Source organism: Elephas maximus, chromosome 2, assembly GCF_024166365.1.
Source record: "Elephas maximus indicus isolate mEleMax1 chromosome 2, mEleMax1 primary haplotype, whole genome shotgun sequence".
In the NCBI taxonomy this organism is placed as follows: Eukaryota; Metazoa; Chordata; class Mammalia; order Proboscidea; family Elephantidae; genus Elephas; species Elephas maximus.
The window spans coordinates 187,622,061-187,640,609 of NC_064820.1; the positions used below are offsets into that span (position 1 = coordinate 187,622,061).

Consider the following 18,549-nt stretch of genomic DNA (forward strand, 5'->3'; position numbering starts at 1 on the left):
GTTTCTGAACCTGTAACTGTTACTTCTGTAATAAACCCCATAACTGTGAATATAGTATGTGAGTTCTGTGTGGCCACTGCAATGAATAATTGAACCCAGTAGAGACTGCTGTGGGAGGGATGGCTGGTGTCAGAATTGGTGAAGATGGCAAAGAAAGAAGGCATGTTTGACCTCCACCTCATGAGAATCAGCCTTGGGCTGTTGGTCTTGGTTCTCCTTCACCCTTGTGTGGTTGGAGGAGGTCAGATGCTGCCCCCAAGCCTTTTTTACAGTTGTACACCTGTAAAAAGTTGAACTGGCAAAGGTCGTACAATAGATATATTTATAACAACAACAATAACAAAAAAGAATAGCTGCTAAGGCTGCTTATGTATAATCAAACACCTCATGGGATTTGGTTCCTTGGTTTGGAGGTTTAGCGTCATGGTTTCATTGAACATCTCAGTTAATTGGCCTAATAACGTGTTTGGTGCTTCTATTTCACCTCCCAGTTCATTGTATAGTGCCTGGAGTCTTAAAAGTTTACAAGGCACAACAATCAGTCTTTTTTCACCCGGAGCAACACAGAAAGAAGGAGAATCAGGAAAAGAAGAAGGATATGGAACGTGTAGCTAATTGCCTCCATGAACAGCTGCCTCCTTTGCCATGAGACCAGAAGAACTGGATGGTGCCCAGCTACCATTACTGAACACTCTGATCAAAGATTCCAGAGAAGAATCTTGCTCAAATGTGGAAAAATGAAGAATATAATTTCAAATTCTCACGGACTCTAGACTTTCTGGAGCATGGAGGGTGGATGAACCCTGAAACTACTGCCCTGAGATAATCTTTAAACCTTAAACCAAAAATATCCCCTAAAGTCATCTTAAACCTGAACAGTAGTTTAGCTTAACTAGTAAGAAAGGTCTGCCTTGAGTATTATGCTGTTTTAAGAACTATATATATGGGATCAAATTAACAACAACTTGAAAGATTAGATAGGAGCCTTGGAGGGCAGTCAGTTTATGTGAACGCGGGAGGAACAACTCAAAAATGGAGGGTGAGAATGATTGTACAACTTGAAGAATATAATCATGTCACTAAACTGTCCATCCCAAAACTGAAGAAGCAAGAGAAGGTGAGAAATAAAAGGTGCAGAAGGTCCTACCAGCCATACTTAATGAACACATACCCCTGAGTGATCCTGAGATGAGGGATATGAATCTGCTCTTCCCATAGTCTCTCAGTTCCCATGTGCTGCTCATGGTATGAACATTTTGGTGAGGGTGATTCTGGTGTCCAAAGGTTTTTTCAGTTAAAATGGGCCCTTATGTGTACTGTTTATGGGAGATATAACTGCCAATAATTTTGATTGTTTTCACTTTTTATCTTCCGTGCTAACATTAGAGACAAACCAATGTTTAACAGGTAACTGCACTCAATGAGAAGTCCCTGGGTGGTGCAAACAGCTAACACACTCAGTTGCTGACTGAAAAACTGGAAGGTCAAGTCCATCCAGAGGCGCTTTAAAATAAAGGACTATTGATCTACTTCCGAAAAATAAGTTATTGAAAACACTATGGAACACAGTTCTACTCTGACACACATGGGAACTCCATGAGCCAGAACTGATTCAACAGCAACTAGTAGAGGGAGCACTTAGCAACGGTTGACCCTATTTAACAGATGGTACTCAGAGCTATGAGAAAAATATGCCAGGGCTCTTGGCTGATAAGTGAAATGAGTATATCCAGGTTTAAATCCAAGTCTGTCCTAACTGAAAAGTTCATGCATTTAATCTCTAGGCTAAATGTCCACCACACAAGCACGCTAACTAAATTAGCACATCAAATAGTGGAAACTTCTGGAGAATGGGCCTTGCTGCTCTTGCCCCCCTGTTAAACAACCCTAGATACATAATTCTTTTCTAAACTAGTGGTCCTAATATGCCCTTCTATTAGATTTTCAAGACTCAATTCAGAAGGTGAAGCCTTCCCTGACTCACCAGTAGAGCAATCACTTCATTGGCACACTCTAAGGTTCGGTATCCACCATGTTGAATGGTATGTATTTATGGACTTGTCTTCCCGTGTGTCTGTTAGTCTGTCATGCTGTGGGGGCTTGCGTGTCGCTGTGATGTTGGAAGCTATGCCACTGGTATTCAGACACCAGCAGGGTCACCCATGGAGGACAAGTTTCAGCTGAGCTTCCAGACTAAGACAGACTAGGAAGAAGAACCTAGCAGTCTATTTCTGAAAAGAATTAGCCAGTGAAAACCTTATGAATAGCAGCAGAACACTGTCTGATACAGTGCTGGAAGATAAGCCCCCCAGGTTGGAAGGCACTCAAAAGACGACTGGGCAAAAGCTGCCTCCTCAAAGAAGAGTGTCGACGTGGATGGAGTAATGCTTTCAGGACCTTCATTTGCTGATGTGGCACAACTCAAAATGAGAAGAAACAGCTGCAAACATCCATTAATAATCGGAACCTGGAATGTATGAAGTATGAATCTAGGAAAATTGGAAATCGTCAAAAGTGAAATGGAACGCATAAACATCGCTATCCTAGGCTTTAGTGAACTGAAGTGGACAGGTATTGGCCATTTTGAATCAGACACTCATATAGTCTACTCTGCTCGAATGACAACTTGAAGAGGAATGGTGTTGCATTCATTGTCAGTAAGAACATTTCAAGATATATCTTGAAGTATAATGCTGTCAGTGATAGGGTAATACCCATACGCCTATAAGAAAGACCAGTTAATACGATTATTATTCAAATTTATGCACCAACCACTAAGGCTAAAGATGAAGAAACAGAAGATTTTTATCAGCTTCTGCAGTCTGAAATTGATGGAACATGCAATCAAGATGCATTGATAATTACTGGTTATTGGAATGGGAAAGTTGGAAACAAAGAAGGATTGGTAGTTAGAAAACATGGCCTTAGTGATAGAAACAATGCTGGAGATCAAATGATAGAATTTTGCAAAACCAATGACTTCTTCATTGCAAACACCTTTTTTCACCAACATAAACGGCAACTATACACATGGACCTTGCCAGATGAAACACACAGAAATCAAACTGACTGCATCTATGGAAAGAGACAATGGGAAACCTCAATATCATCAGTCAGAACAAGGCCAGGGGCCAACTGTGGAACAGACCATTAATTGCTTGTATGCAAGTTCAAGCTGAAACTGAAGAAAATCAGAGTAAGTCCACGAGAGCCAAAATATGACCTTGAGTATATCCCACCTGAATTTAGAGTCCATCTTAAGAACAGATTTGATGCACTGAACACTAATGACTGAAGACCAGATGAGTTGTGGAATTACATCAAGGACTTCATACATGAAGAAAGCAAGAGGACACTGAATAGACAGGAAAGAAAGAAAAGACCAAGATGGATATCAGAGGAGACTCTGAAACTTGCTCTCGAATGTTGAGCAGCTAAAGCAAAAGGAAGAATTGATGAAGTAAAAGGACTGAACAGAAGATTTCAAAGGGCAGCTCAAGAAGACAAAGTAAAGTATTATAATGACACATGCAAAGAGCTGAAGATGGAAAACCAAAAGGGAAGACCATAGTCAGCGTTTCTGAAGCCAAAAGAACTGAAGAAAAAAATTCAAACCTCAAGTTGCAACAGTGAAGGATTCTATGGGGAAAATATTAAATGATGCAGGAAGCATCAAAAGAAGATGGAAGGAATACACAGAGTCATTATACCAAAAAGAATTAGTTGATGTTCAACTATTTCAAGAGGTAGCATATGATCAGGAACCAATGGTACTGAAGGAAGGAGTCCAAGCTGCACTGACGGCATTGGTGAAAAACAAGGCTCCAGGAATTAATGGAATATCAACTGAGATGTTTCAACAGACAGATGCAGCACTGGAAGTGCACGCTAGTCTATGCCAAGAAATATGGAAGACAGCTTCCTGGCCAACCAACTCGAAGAGATTCATATTTATGCCTATCCCCAAGAAAGGTGATCTAACTGAATGCAGAAATTTTCAAACAGTATCATTAATATCACATGCAAGCAAAATTTTGCTGAAGATCATTCAAAAGTGGCTGCAGCTGTATATTGACAGGGAACTGCCAGAAATTCAGGCCAGATTCAGAAGAGGACATGGAACCAGGGATATCATTGCTGATGTCAGATGGATCCTGGCTAAAAGCAGAGAATACCAGACGGATGTTCACCTGTGTTTTATTGACCATGCAAAGGCATTCGACTGTGTGGATCGTAACAAATTATGGATAACATGGTGAAGAATGGAATTCCAGAACACTTAATTGTGCTTATGAGGAACCTGTACATAGATCAAGAGGCAGTTGTTTGGGCAGAACAAGGGAATACTGAGTGGTTTAAAGTCAGGAAAGGTGTGCATCAGGGTTGTATCCTTTCACCATACTTATTCAATCTGTATGCTGAGCAAATAATCCGAGAAGCTGGACTATATGAAGAACGGAACATTAAGACTGGAAGAAGACTCATTAACGACCTGTGTTATGTAGATGACACAACCTTGCTTGCTGAAAGTGAAAAGCACTTCAAGCACTTACTAATGAAGATCAAAGACCACAGTCTTCAGTATGGATTACACCTCAACATAAAGAAAACAAAAAGCCTCACAACTGGACCAATGAGCAACATCATGATAAACAGAGAAAACACTGAAGTTGTCAAGGATTTCATTTTACTTGGATCCACAATCAACGCCCATGGAAGCAGCAGTCAAGAAATCAAAAGATGCATTGCATTGGGCAAATCCACTGCAAAGGACAAAGTGTTGAAAAGCAAAGATGTCACCTTGAAGACTAAGGTGTGCCTGACCCAAGCCATGGTATTTTCAATATGTAAAAGCTGGACAACGAATAAGGAAGACAGAAGAAGAATTGACACCTTTGAATTGTGATGTTAGCAAAGAATATTGAATATACCATGGGCTGCCAAAAGAACGAACAAATCTGTCTTGGAAGAAGTACAACCAGAATGCTCCTTAGAAGCAAGGATGGCAAGACTGCGTCTTACATACTTTGGACATGTTGTCAGGAGGGATCAGTCCCTGGAGAAGGACATCATGCTTGGCAGAGTACAGGGTCAGTGGAAAAGAGGAAGACCCTCAATGAGGTGGACTGACACAGCGGCTGCAACAATGGGCTCAAGCATAACAACGATTGTAAGGATGGTGCAGGACCAGGCAATGTTTCGTCCTGTTGTGCACAGGGTTGCTATGAGTTGGAAGCGACTCGACAGCACCTAACAACAACAACAACTTCCTAATAGACTATAAGTTCCCTGAAGGCAACGATTTCATTGGATTCTTCTCAAAAATTCTAATATTAACATACCGTCTGGCACATAGTTGATGACCAATAAATATTGGTGAAGTTGAACTGTCTAATACACAGTATGAAAAATATTTCTAGAGCCTCCATTAATGGGGAGACTCCTGTGATGTATGGTGAAAGAGGGAATTGCTGGAAAAATGTCTGTCTTAGAGATTTCCCAGGAACATGGAAGTAGTAATTTTTTTTTCAGTCCTGCTTCCGAAACAACAGTGAAATACTTGTGAGCATTTACTATGGGCCAGATACCTTGTAAATCTCTCTGTAAATATGCTATTTAATTCTTCCAACAACCCTATGAGGTAGATATATAGATGTTTTATAGATGAGGCAACTGAGGCTCAGAGGTTCAGTATTTGTCCACGTTCTAACAACCAGTAAGTTTGGTCCAGGGATCCAGAGCTTGTGCTCCTTATTCTACTGCCTCTACTTACTCGCTTAAATCCCCACCATCATTAAGAGTGCATCCCCAAGGCTTGTTCTCAAGGGAGATGGTTCCATTCTCCACTAGATAACCCTCTGAAGGTTTTAGGCTTAAGTCTTCCAACAACCTCCTCCTCATCTGTCTTGGTCCCCAGTGCATCTGGGAAAGAGAGCTCACTAGGAGGGAACCAAGTAGGGCTGGCCTTCCACTGGAGGGCTACCATCTCAGCTGGACCTTCCAATGGCCTTGGAAACCTACTCTAGCTTTATTTTTCCCACAACATTTCCCTAGTTTTACGGCTTCCCTTCAGTCTGTCTTACAAATCTTAAGGAACCAATGGAAAATATATTCTCAGATAGAAGTTTTTTTTTTTTTAATAAGGAATAATAAAATAATCCAATCAGAAATCTGTCAACAGTAGTGTTTCTGGTGCTGGCAGCTTAGACCCACACAGACACTGGAGTGTTTTTCATGGACTTAGAGCAATTTAAGGGTAAACACCGCAGGCTATATATTTCACAAAGAAAACCCTGTCCATAATTCTGAGTTAATAACAATGGTAAGGCTTTGATGTTGATACAAATGAGGCTGAATGAAGAAAAAGCCACATTCATGGGCTGTTTGGGTGTCTGGACTCTAAATGATCAGCTCAAGAAATATAACACGTCAGTGCTAGTGGGACAAGCGGGGTTCTATGCACCAGGAACAAAATAACTCTTGCAGTAATTTAAAAATATATATTTTCCACATATATGCATTTTAATATATAATGTAATGATTTATTTCACATTTAATTAAAGAGTAAATGTGAATGCTGGGCTACAGCTAAGGAAAACATCATTGTTTTTCTGCTCTTTGGAAGAATGGAGCTAACACCGAGGCAACTCAACATCTCAAACACTGCATGCTGCATTAAAATTTCATGGAAGTCAAATTCCTCTCTAGCCTGTTTACTTGTCTGTAAAATCAGGAAACTGGATAACACAGTATCTCACCCTCCTTCCAGCTCCTGAATGTTATGTTTTTCTTTTCATATCACCCAGATTTAGAACAACCCTGGTTCAAATCTCAGCATGGCAAGTTACTTGACCTTTCAGTGTCTCTCTCTAAAAAGAAAAGACATAGTAATTTAAAAAGACTTGTTTTTTACTTTTTTTTAAATCATGAAAATGTTCACACATACAGAAAAAGAGAAATATGTGTTGAACATCCATATACCCATCACTTGGACTTAAAAATTCTTTTCACTTTGCAATATTTTGTTTTCTTTACAAATATTTGAAAGTAAATTATAGATATCAAGACACTTGATCCTTAAATACTTCATGAATCTCCAAAAAATTAAAGAACTTTTCCTACCTAACAGTAGTACCATTATCACACCTAACAACATTAATAATAATTCCCTAACATCATCTGATTGAAACCCTGGTGGTATAGTGGTTAAGACCCATGGCTGCTAACCAAAAGGTCAGCAGTTCAAATCCATCATCTGATACCAAGTCCACGTTCAGATTTCTCTTTTGTCCCGAAATTTTATTTTAAATATTTTTTTCTTCAAACCAGGTTTCATATAAGAACCATGCATTCATTTGGTTGTTATATCTGTCTCTTAAGCCTCTTTTTAAAATAAATTATTCCTTCAAAGTATAACATATATGTATAGAAAAATGCACAAATCAGAATTGTATGGCTTGAAGGATTTTCACTCAGTGAACACATCCATAAAAACTCTACCCAGATCAAGAAACAGATGATTATATGCCCCAAAGCCCCCTAACGGCCCCTTCCATTCATAACCCTCAAATGATGAATACTACCCTGACTTCTAACACCATAGCTTAGTGTTCCCTGTTATTGAAATTTATATCTGTGGAATCAGTAATATATACTCTTTCATGCCTACCTTTTGCCACTTGTTATATTTCTGAGATTTATCCCTGTTGTTAATGTAGCAGTAGTTTTCTGTGTTATTGTTTTCATCTCTCTATTCCATTGTATGAACATAGCAAAATATATTTACATATTCTAATATTGATGTACATCTGGCTTATTTCCAGTTTGGAGCTACTACCAACAGTGCTGCTATGAGCATCCTTGTATATGTCCTCTTGTGGGGTGTATACCCAGGAACCACCTCTCATCTCTCAGTCTGTTGTACTGTGGTAGCTTGCGTGTTGCTGTGACACTGGAAGCTATGCCACTGGTATTTCAAATACCAGCAGGATCATCCACAGTGGGCAGGTTTCAGAAGAGCTTCCAGATCAAAACATGCTAGGTAGAAAGACCACACAATCTACCTCTAAAAATTAGCCAGTGAAAACCCTTTGGATCACAACAGAATACTGTCTGATACAGTGCTGGAAGATGAGCACCCTAGATTGAAAGGCACTCAAAATACACAGTGGCAACAACAATGGACTCAAGCTTACCAATGATTGTGAAGATGGTATGGGATGAGACAATGTTTCATTCTATTGCACATGGGGTCACCATGAGTCAAAGGCAACTAATAACAACAACAACAACAAACCCAGCTGGGCACACTAGACCAGCTGTCAGTACTTCCATAATTCTTCCTGACCAAGTGCTTCTTCAGCTCCTTTGTAAAATAAGTCAGAGATTGACTATCTGTTAACTAAGACTGTTTCCTCTCCGCCTGGACACACAGCTCTTCTACCTCTCCCAGCCTTCCTTAAAGTTTACTGTGGCCATGTGATTAAGTTCTAGCTCGAGGTATGTAAGTGGAAGGGAGGACATGTACTTCTTCTAGGTCTTGCCCTTGAGAACCTCCCAAATCAAACCCTTCATGCTATTTGCCCTTCCATTGGCTTGATGCAGACAGACATTGCTGCCATGGAAACCAAGATTTAAAGATGGCAGGACCAAGAAATGGAAGCACCTGAGTCCTGAGTCTCCACCTGGAGGAGAGAAGCCCATCAATCAGGAACATTCAAATTGAATTTTACATCACTAAGAAGTAAACTTCCACTGTGTTAAGTCACTGAAATTTGAGGGTTTATCAGGTGCAGCAGTTAGCATTACTGAACTATTACTCTCAAGTAGAGAAACAGCCAGGTTTACTCTGGAATTGTAATCTCTTCCATTCCCTAGATATGCATGGTATTTCAGCCTTGTTCACAAAGCCATAGAAAAGAGCCTTTTGCCAAAATATCTCATTGATATTCCCTGGAGTTAAATGGGTATGTGAGAGGCTATTTGCAGGGCTATTGCTAAAGATAACACTTCATCAAAAGTTTACAACACAGGAGTATGAAAAGACGTGGGTTCTGATGTCAGACAGATGTGGCTTTGAATCTTGACTCCACCCCTGACAATTCTTTGGCTTAACCTCCTTGGGTCTCTGTTTCTTCATTCGCAAAATGAGGGTAATAACACCTCACAGGAATTGCATGGGGATAAAGTAACAGACCAAGACAGATGAGAAAGGAGGATCTGGCGATCTACTTCTAAAAAAAGTGGCTAGTGAAAACATTTTGAATAGCAGTGGAACACTGTCTGATATAGTGCTGGAAGATGAGCCCTTCAGGATGGAAGGCACTCAAAAGAGGACTGGGGAAGAGCTGCCTCTTTAAAGTAGAGTTGACCTCAATGACATGGATGGAGTGAAAGTTTTGGGACCTTCATTTGCTGTTATGGCATGATTCAAAATAAGAAGAAATGGCTGCAAATATCCATTAATAATTGAAACATGGAATGTACAAAGTATGAATCTAGGAAAACTGGAAGTTTTCAAAAATTAAATGGAACACATAAACATTGATATCCTAGGCATTAGTGAGCTGAAATGGAATGGTATTGGACATTCTAAATCAGACAATCATATGGTTTACTATGCCGGGAATGACAACTTGAAGAGGAACAATGTCTCATTCATCGTCAAAAAGAACATTTCAAGATGTATACTGAAGTACAACACTGTCAGTGATAGTATAATATCCATAGGCATACAAGGAAAACCAGTTATACTACTATTATTCAAATTTATGCACCAACCACTAATGCCAATGATGATGAAATTCAGGATATTTACCAACTTCTGCAGCCTGAAATTGATAAAACATGCAATCAAGATGCACTGGTAATTGCTGGTGATTGGAATGTGAAAGTTGGAAACAAAGAAGAAAGACTGGTGGTTGGAAACTATGGCCTCAATGATAGAAATGATGCCAGAGATCACATGATGGAATTTTATAAGACCAATGACTTCTTCATTGCAAATACCTTTTCTCAGCTACATAAACGGCAGCTACACACATGGACCTCGCCAGATGGAACACACAGGAATCAAACTGACTACATCTGTGGAAAGAGACAATAGAACCAAAAACCAAACCAAACCCAGTGCTGTTGAGTCGATTCTAACTCATAGCGACCCTATAGGACAGAGTAGAACTGCCCCATAGAGTTTCCAAGGAGTGCCTGGTGGATTTGAACTGCCGACCCTTTGGTTAGCAGCCATAGCACTTAACCACTAGGCCACCAGGGTTTCCAGAGAAAATAGGGAAGCCCAATATCATCAGCAAGAACAAGGCCAGGGGCCAAGATCAGAACAGATCATCAATTGCTCATATGCAAGTTCAAGTTGAAACTGAAGAAAATTAAAACAAGTCCACAAGATCCAAAGTACAACCCTGAGTATATTCCACCTGAATTTAGAGACCATCTCAAGAATGGATTTGATGCACTGAACACTAATGACTGAAGACTAGACAAGTTGTGGGATGACATCAAAGGCATCATATACGAAGAAAGCAAAAGATCATTAAAAAGAAAGAAAAGACCAAAATGGATGTTGAAGAGACTCTGAAACTTGCTCTCAAATGTAGAGCAGCTAGAGCACAAGGAAGAAACGAAATAAAAGAGCTAAACAGAATATTTCAAACGGCCACTTGAGAACACAAAGTATTACAATGAAATGTGCAAAGACTTGGAGTTAGAAAATTAAAAGGGAAGAGCAAGTTTGGAATTTCTCATGCTGAAAGAACTGAAGAAAAAATTCAAGCCTTGCATTGCAATATTGAAGGATTCTACGGGCAAAATATCGAACTATGCAGGAAGCATCAAAAGAAGATGGAGGTAATATACACAGTCACTGTACCAAAAAGAATTGGTTGACGTTCAACCATTTCAGGAGGTAGCATATGATCAAGAGCCAATGGAATTAAAGGGAGGAGTCCAAGCTGCACTGAGGGCACTGGCAAAAAACAAGCCTACAGGAATAGATGGAATACCAATTGAGATGTTTCAACAAACTGATGCAATGCTGAAAGTGTTTATTCGTCTATGCCAATAAATTTGGAAGACTGCTACATGGGCAACCAACTGGAAGAAATCCATATTTGTGCCCATTCCAAAGAAAGGTGATCCAACAGAATACAGAAATTATCAAACAATATCATTAATATCACATGGAAGTAAAATTTTGCTGGAGAGAGTTCAAAAATGGTTCCATCAGTACATTGATAGGGAACTGCCAGAAATTCAAGATGGATTTAGAAGATGACGTGGAATGAGGGCTATCATAGCTGATGTCAGATGGATCTTGGCTGGAAGCAGAGAATACGAGAAAGATGTTCACCTGTGTTTTATTGACTACGCGAAGGCATTTAACTGTGTGGATCATAACAAATTATGGGTAACATTTTGAAGAATAGGGATTCCAAAACACTTGATTGTGCTCATGCGGAACCTGTACATAAACCAAGAGGCAATCATTCAAACAGAAGAAGGGATACTGTGTGGTTTAAAATCAGGAAAGGTATGCATCAGGGTTGTATCCTTTTACCATACTTATTTAACCTGTATGCTGAGCAAATACTCCAAATAGCTGGACTATATGAAGAAGAATGTGGCATCAGGATTGGAGGAAAACTCCTTAATAATCTGTGATATGCAGATGATACAACCTTGCTTGCTGAAAGTGAAGAGGACTTGAAACACTTACTGATGAAGATCAAAGACTACAGCCTTCAGTAGGAATTACTCCTCAGCATAAGGAGAACAAAAACCCTCACAACTGGATCAACAAGCAACATCATGATATTGAAGTTGTTAAGGATTTTATTTTACCTGGATCCACAACCAACACCCATGGAAGCAGCAGTCAAGAGATCAAATGGCATATTGCATTGGGCAAATCTGCTGTAAAAGATCTCTTTAAAGTGTTAAAAAGCAAAGATGTCCTTTGAGGACAAAGGTGCTCCTGACCCAAGCCATGGTGTTTTCCACCATCCCATATGAATTCAAAATCTGGATAATGAATAAGGAAGACTGAAGAACTAATATATTTGAATTACAGTGTTTGTGAAGATTATTGAATATACCATGGACTGCCAGAAGAATGAACAAGTCTGTCTTGGAAGAAGTAAAGCCAGAATGCTCCTTAGAAGGTAGGGTGGTGAAACTTTGTCTCAAGTACTTTGAACATGTTATCAGGAGGGACCAATCCCTGGAGAAGGACATCATGCTTGGTAGAGTGTTAGCGAAAAAGAGGAAGACCTTCAAGTATATGGATTTATACAGTGACTATAACAATGGACTCAAATATAGCAATGATTGTGAGGATGACGCAGGACCACACAACATTTTGTTCTGTTGTACATAGCATCACTATGTATATCAGAACTGACATGATGGCACCTAACAACAATAACAATACAATAACATATAGCATATAAAATACTGGCATAGTTCTTGGCATGTCCTAGGCACTCTATTTGTTCCCTCCCAACAACCATGAATGTAATAAATTGAGAATTTATTTACTCTTCTAATCAGAGGTCTATGCAAGAAGTGGCCTTTTCATAAATGACTGTGTATTTGTCTTTCCATGTAAATGTTGAATATTTCACTCAAAGGATGCAGGTTCAACGAATAGTTGTATTTTTTCCTTGTTCTAAGCCAGGAGAAGAATTTAAGTTTTTAGAAACTTAAAAATGAATGTTGAAACAGATGCAAAATTCATTATTTTTATCACTATTTTTCCTAACAACAGTAATTAATACATGCCATATTTTCCAATGGACAACAGCACACCATATGCTGACTTTTGACACAGAAGAACAGTAAGTGAGACGTTTCATACAACAGAGGGGAAGTGAAGAATTTTGCTGAGTAGTAATGTTGTTGTTGTTGTTAACTGCCACCAAGTCAGCTCCTGACTCATAGTGGCCCCAAGCGCAACAGACTGAAACATTGCCCAGATCTGCACTATCTCCATGATTGGACCATTATGGTCCATAGTGTTTTTATGGCTGATTTTTCAGAAGTAGATCTCTAGGCCTTTCCTCCTAGTCTGTCTTAGTCTGGAAGCTCAGCTGAAAGCTATTCCCCATCATTATAACATGCAAGCTTCCACTGACAGAAATAAGGACCTTCCTCCTTCCCATGTCATCTCCAATGGAATGACTCCATAGGAAAAGACGGCAGATCATAAGGCTGACAAGTTGGTGGCAGACAAGCCATCAAGCCCATCTCTCTAAATCAGATTTGTCAACAGGGCAGGTAAATAGAACACTACCTTCTAGGTAAGCTGGTGGAGCAGTGAGCTGTGGCAGCCACGTCCCCAAACTGCAGGAGGAGGAGGAGGCTAAAATGGCAGGTCATCCAGGATGCAGAGGAGAGCATTCAAGAGAGCCGCCCACCAGTATGACTAAGTGCTCCTGGGGACAATATCTGCTTCAAGGGCAGAAAGCACATATCCAGATGTTATGAGCTGCCAGATGTGATTAACTGAGGAAAGGTGAAGCTGCCCACTTAACCATTTGAGCAGCCCCAATCATCAAAGTGACCCAAGAGTTTTCTGCAAAAGTGTTAATCAACAAAACAAATGGCGGCTCCCTCATCTCCCAGACCCACCCATTTTCCTCTATCCCTCTGACAGAGTCAGAACAGCCGGCCTATTTTTAAACCACTGGCAATGTATTCTCTCGTGGAAACGTGTGGGCTTCCTGACACAGCTGATGCTCACTCAGGAGACACAAGCACACTGAAGACTTCGCCCACTCGCTCGTCCCTCCTCTCCCACGAGAATGGGGCAGAGGGGGCGCTGGGAGGAGAGGCCCCAGAGCGAGGCTGCTCCCAGTGCAGAGGAGGAGGGAGTATCTCTTGCTGGTTTCCATGACAGGGATAACTGCAGGCTTCCCTTCTCCGTGAAAGGGAAGGCTGGAGCTGGGCAAAAACCAGCCCCGCATGCAGATACCAAGAGGGAATTCAAGCCTGAGAAGAAGAAAAACAACCCCCAGATGCCAATTATAGGATCTTCTAAAGAAAAAGAATTGAAGTAGATGTAAGGGTCTCTTTAACGTGCATCTAATGTGCTTTAAATATAGTAGCCAAAACTTTATTAAACATCAGAGACTTGTTTTTAGCAAGGTCACAATGAGGCCAATTTAAAAAAAAAAAAAAAAAAGGACTTTTCAAGAAAGGAGGTTACTCGGTACTTACAGTCGCTCCAGCTGCTTCAGATCCTGGAAGGCGCCTCTCTCGATGACACTGACCTGGTTGTCTTCCAGATGCCTAGAACCACAAAGGCAGCAACGGTCAAGGACAAAGGACATGCAGGCAGGGTCACGCAACCCCTCCCTTGACCCCCGGGGCCCCTACAGCCAGGACCAGGCTGGTGGGACAAGATAACTCACATCCCAGCTTGGAGTCACGGTAACCAGGGTTTCGCCGCCTGCACACTTCTACCTGACAGATTGGTTTCCATGCCTCTATTTTAAGAATGTTCTCAGCAAATGTCCCCCCAAGCACTGCAGGATGTTGCACAGAAAAGGGAGAGGTAAAAACTGCTCCTTATAAAAACCACACATGTATATTCAGCCTCTCTTCCCTTGGAACTCCCTCCTCCAAGGATTCAAAAATACTTCACCAAAAAGGGCCTCCTTCCCTGCTCACCCTGTCGCTGGGTCACCCCCTGAGTAGAAAGGGTGATGCTATTGTTAGACAACTGCCTGTGGCAAGAAAACCAGCCTGGGCCCTCCAGCTCCCCATGCCCAGGGTCTGGCTTCTCCCAGCATAAGGACCCAAACCAAAAATTCACTGTTGTCAAGTTGATTCCGACTCATAGTGACCCTATAGGACAGAGTAGAACTGCCCCGTAGAGCTTCCAAGGAGCACCTAGTGGATTCTAACTGCTGACCTTTCGGTTAGCAGCTGTAGCACTTAACCACTACGCCACCAGGGTTTCCTAGCAGTGGTCACAAAGGCTGGGTCTCCGCACCCCCAGCCATGGACTCTGCTGACCGCAGAAGTCCTCCAAGCAGGTGATTAGAAAACCTAAACAATCTGCCTATGTGAGTTTGATTCATGCATGCGGCACAGCCTAAGGACTGAACATACAAAGAAACATTTGTTTCCCTAACTTAAAAAAATAAAAAGGTAGCTGCAAATGGATTAGCTGAACAGTAGGGAAGGGAAGCAATGAAGCTGCATAGTTTCCATCTGGGCTGACTCTGCGCTGGGGCAAGATACTGATTCTGCTTGGTGGGTGAGTGGAATTTAGGGGGATGCGGTTGTGAATTAAGAATGTTTCTTTGGAAGGTGGAGGTTGGGAAGGACTGTGGGTTTCTCTGGATCAGGCAGAAGAAAAGGTCTCCTGAAGCACCTGAAGAAAAAGCAGGGAGGGAAGAGTAGTCTTGGGAAGGTAGGTCTTCATCTCAAAAGGAACCCTTCCAAGGTACTCCTTTACCTCTCAGACACCCATAAGCCCCTGCACTTCTTAGGCATAACACTCAGGCCCTTGAGCTTAATTCTCAAGTCCATAACCATCTTCCATTATGTCTCAAGACCAAGAAGGTAGGAACTTGTTCATCATCATACTCCCAGTCCTAACCTAGCTGCCTAGCACAGCAGCCACTTAATAGATGCTTACTGGAAGAATGAAAAACTAAAGGGAACACTGGGCCAAAGCACAGGAAAAGGCTGGTCTAGGACCCATGAAGTTTCTCAGACTTGGTCCAGCAGAGCTGTACAGGGCATTTTATTTGGTTTCAGTGATGTTTCAAATTTTTTTTGAACTCGTTAAAAAATCAGTTGATTCTAACTCATGGTAACCCCCTACGTGTAAAAGTAGAACTGTGCTTAGTAGGGTTTTCAGTGGCTGATTTCTTGGAAGTAGACTGCTAGTCCTTTCTTCAGAGGTGCCTTTGTGTAGACTCGAACCACCAACCTTTTGGTTTTCAGTTGAGCGCGTTAACTGTTTACACAACCCAGGGACTTCTTGAATTCATTACCAACATTTAAAAATCACAATATTACACACACACACAGAAACACAAGCACACACGCCACAAAACGTGCTCCTTTTGAAAAATCAGCTCTCGCGTTCCCAAGTATCAACGACTGGCTAGAACTGAGCATTGCCGCTACAGTCAGCCAGGGCTCACGGGTTCCCCAATTTGCCAAGATCTTCAACCACTCTAATTCTTCACACGCTTATATTACTTCTGGTCTCTCACAGATGCCTTGCTTAACAGATATCCAAACAACTGAGCTGAGTGGGTAAGAGACTTGCCCAAGGAGAAGTTATTTGTATTAAGTCACACAGTTAGATGGGGTGGACCTCTTCCTCCTGGGCTGGTGTGCTTTCCAGATTTGGCTTGAAATTCCTATCTTGCTTTCTTACTAACTGGTAGCATGATATTGGGCTAGCTGGTCAACCCCTCTGAGACTCAGTTTCCTCATTTATAAAATGAAAATAAGGTGCCTCATAAGTTCTGGCAAGAATAAAAAAGGAATAAAGGATGTAAAACATCTAGCCTAGGATCTGGAGTACAAGTAGAGCTTTAATAAATGCCCATTCCCTCTTCTTCCTTTTCTGTTTGGCCATATGGCAAGGAAGGCCTTGGTATGCTAATAGGCTCATACTAATACATCTTGATAAACATTGAACCAGTCTGAAATTAGTAAGTGGGGGTTTGTTAAGTTGGGTTTTTTACTATCACTCACTCACTCACTCACTCACTCACTCACTCACTCACTCACTCACTCACTCACTCACTCACTCACTCAATCAATCATTCAGTCGATCACAGAGCTTGTTTGTTGGTATTTCTCAATTTTAACAAGGACCAACTCTAGGGCAGTGATGTCATATTCCCTCTGGGTTTCTAGAGGAGCCTCTCTCCAACTTCCCACAATAAATCTCTTTGTTTTTTACTAACTGATCTAACCTTGCTAGCTTCTGTCAGAAAGATGAGTAGAAGAAATGCAAATGTGAAGGGCTGGTATCTGCATCTATACCCGTCCCTTCTCCATCGTTCTCAGCCCCTGGGAAACTGACCTTTGTGGATGTATCAAGAAGGTGGAGTCCCTGGTTGGCGCAAACGGCTAATGTGCTCACTGCTAACCAAAAGGTTGGAGGTTCAAGTTCACCCAGAGGTACCTTGGAAGAAAGGCCTGGTAATCTACTTCCCCAAAAAATCAGCCATTAAAAACCCTATGGAGAAAGGCAGCACACAATACAGGGGAGGTCAGCACAATTGGACTAAACCAAAAGCAAAGAAGTTTCCTAAATAAACTGAATGCTTCGAAGCCCAGCGTAGCAGGGGCAGGAGTTTGGGGACCATGGCTTCAGGAGACATCTAAGTCAATTGGCATAATAAAATCTATTAAGAAAACATTCTGCATCCAATTTTGAAGAGTGGCGTCTGGGGTCTTAAACGCTAGCAAGCAGCCATCTAAGATGCATCAATTGGTCTCAACCCACCTGGATCAAAGGAGAATGAAGAACACCAAGGACACAAGGCCATTACGAGGCCAAGAGACAGAAAGGGCCACGTGAACCAGCGACTACATCATCCTGAGACCAGAAGAACTAGATGGTGACTGGCTACAACCGATGACTGCCCTGACAGGGAACACAACAGAGAATCCCTGAGGGAAGAGGAGAGCAGTGGGATGCAGACCCCAAATTCTCATAAGACCAGACTTAATGGTCTGACTGAGAATAGAAGGACCCCAGTGGTCATGGCCCCCAGACCTTCTGTTGACCCAGGACAGGAACCATTCCTGAAGCCAACTCTTCAGACATGGATTAGGCTAGACAATGGGTTGGAGAGGGATGCTGGTGGGGAGTGAGCTTCTTGGATCAGGTGGACACTTGAGACTATGTTGGCATCTCCTGCCTGGAGGTGAGATGAGAGGGTTAGAAGCTGGCGAAATGGACACGAAGAGAGAGAGTGGTGGGAAAGAGCGGGCTGTGTCATTAGGGGGAGAGTAATTGGGAGTGTGTAGCAAGGTGTATATGGGTTTTTGTGTGAGAGACTGACTTGATTTGTAAACTTTCACTTAAAGCACAATAAAAATTATTTTTAAAAAAACCCTATGAAGCACAGTTCTACTCTGACACACATGGGATCACCATGAGTCAGAGTTAACTCAGCCACAGCTGGTTATTGTTGTTGGTAATCGAGAAGCTTCTTCGACCTCTGGATCCTGTCGCATTCAGCCAGTAGGAGTCACCAGCAGGACATCTGACGGTGGAAGAGCAAGGATGGGGGATATCTTCCCCAGCTCCCTCTCTTCCAAGTCACTTTCAAGTTGACCGTATCCCTCCACTGAAGGCCACAGGTTCTGTTAGGTAGTCCTTACTTTGCTGAGCTCTGTAACCACTTCCTCCTGCTGCTCCTTCAGGCCAGGGGGTAGTAGTGGCTTTCCAATGTTACTAGCCCAGGGAACTATACCATGGCTTCTTTGTTTTTTTTTTTTTTTTTTTAAGATTTTATTGTGTTTTAAGTGAAATTTACACACCAAATTAGG

The 18,549-nt window shown here is 41.6% G+C and overlaps 1 protein-coding gene across 2 annotated transcripts in view; it reads right to left on the reverse strand.

The window, feature by feature from the left end:
* SLIT3 (slit guidance ligand 3) overlaps positions 1–18,549 on the reverse strand; it is a 783,747-nt gene that overhangs the window by 686,332 nt on the left and 78,866 nt on the right. For both annotated transcript variants that reach the window (XM_049874285.1, XM_049874284.1), the window contains exon 3: positions 14,233–14,304. In XM_049874285.1, the coding sequence (XP_049730242.1) occupies positions 14,233–14,304 (72 nt within the window). The remainder of the gene's footprint in view (positions 1–14,232; positions 14,305–18,549) is intronic.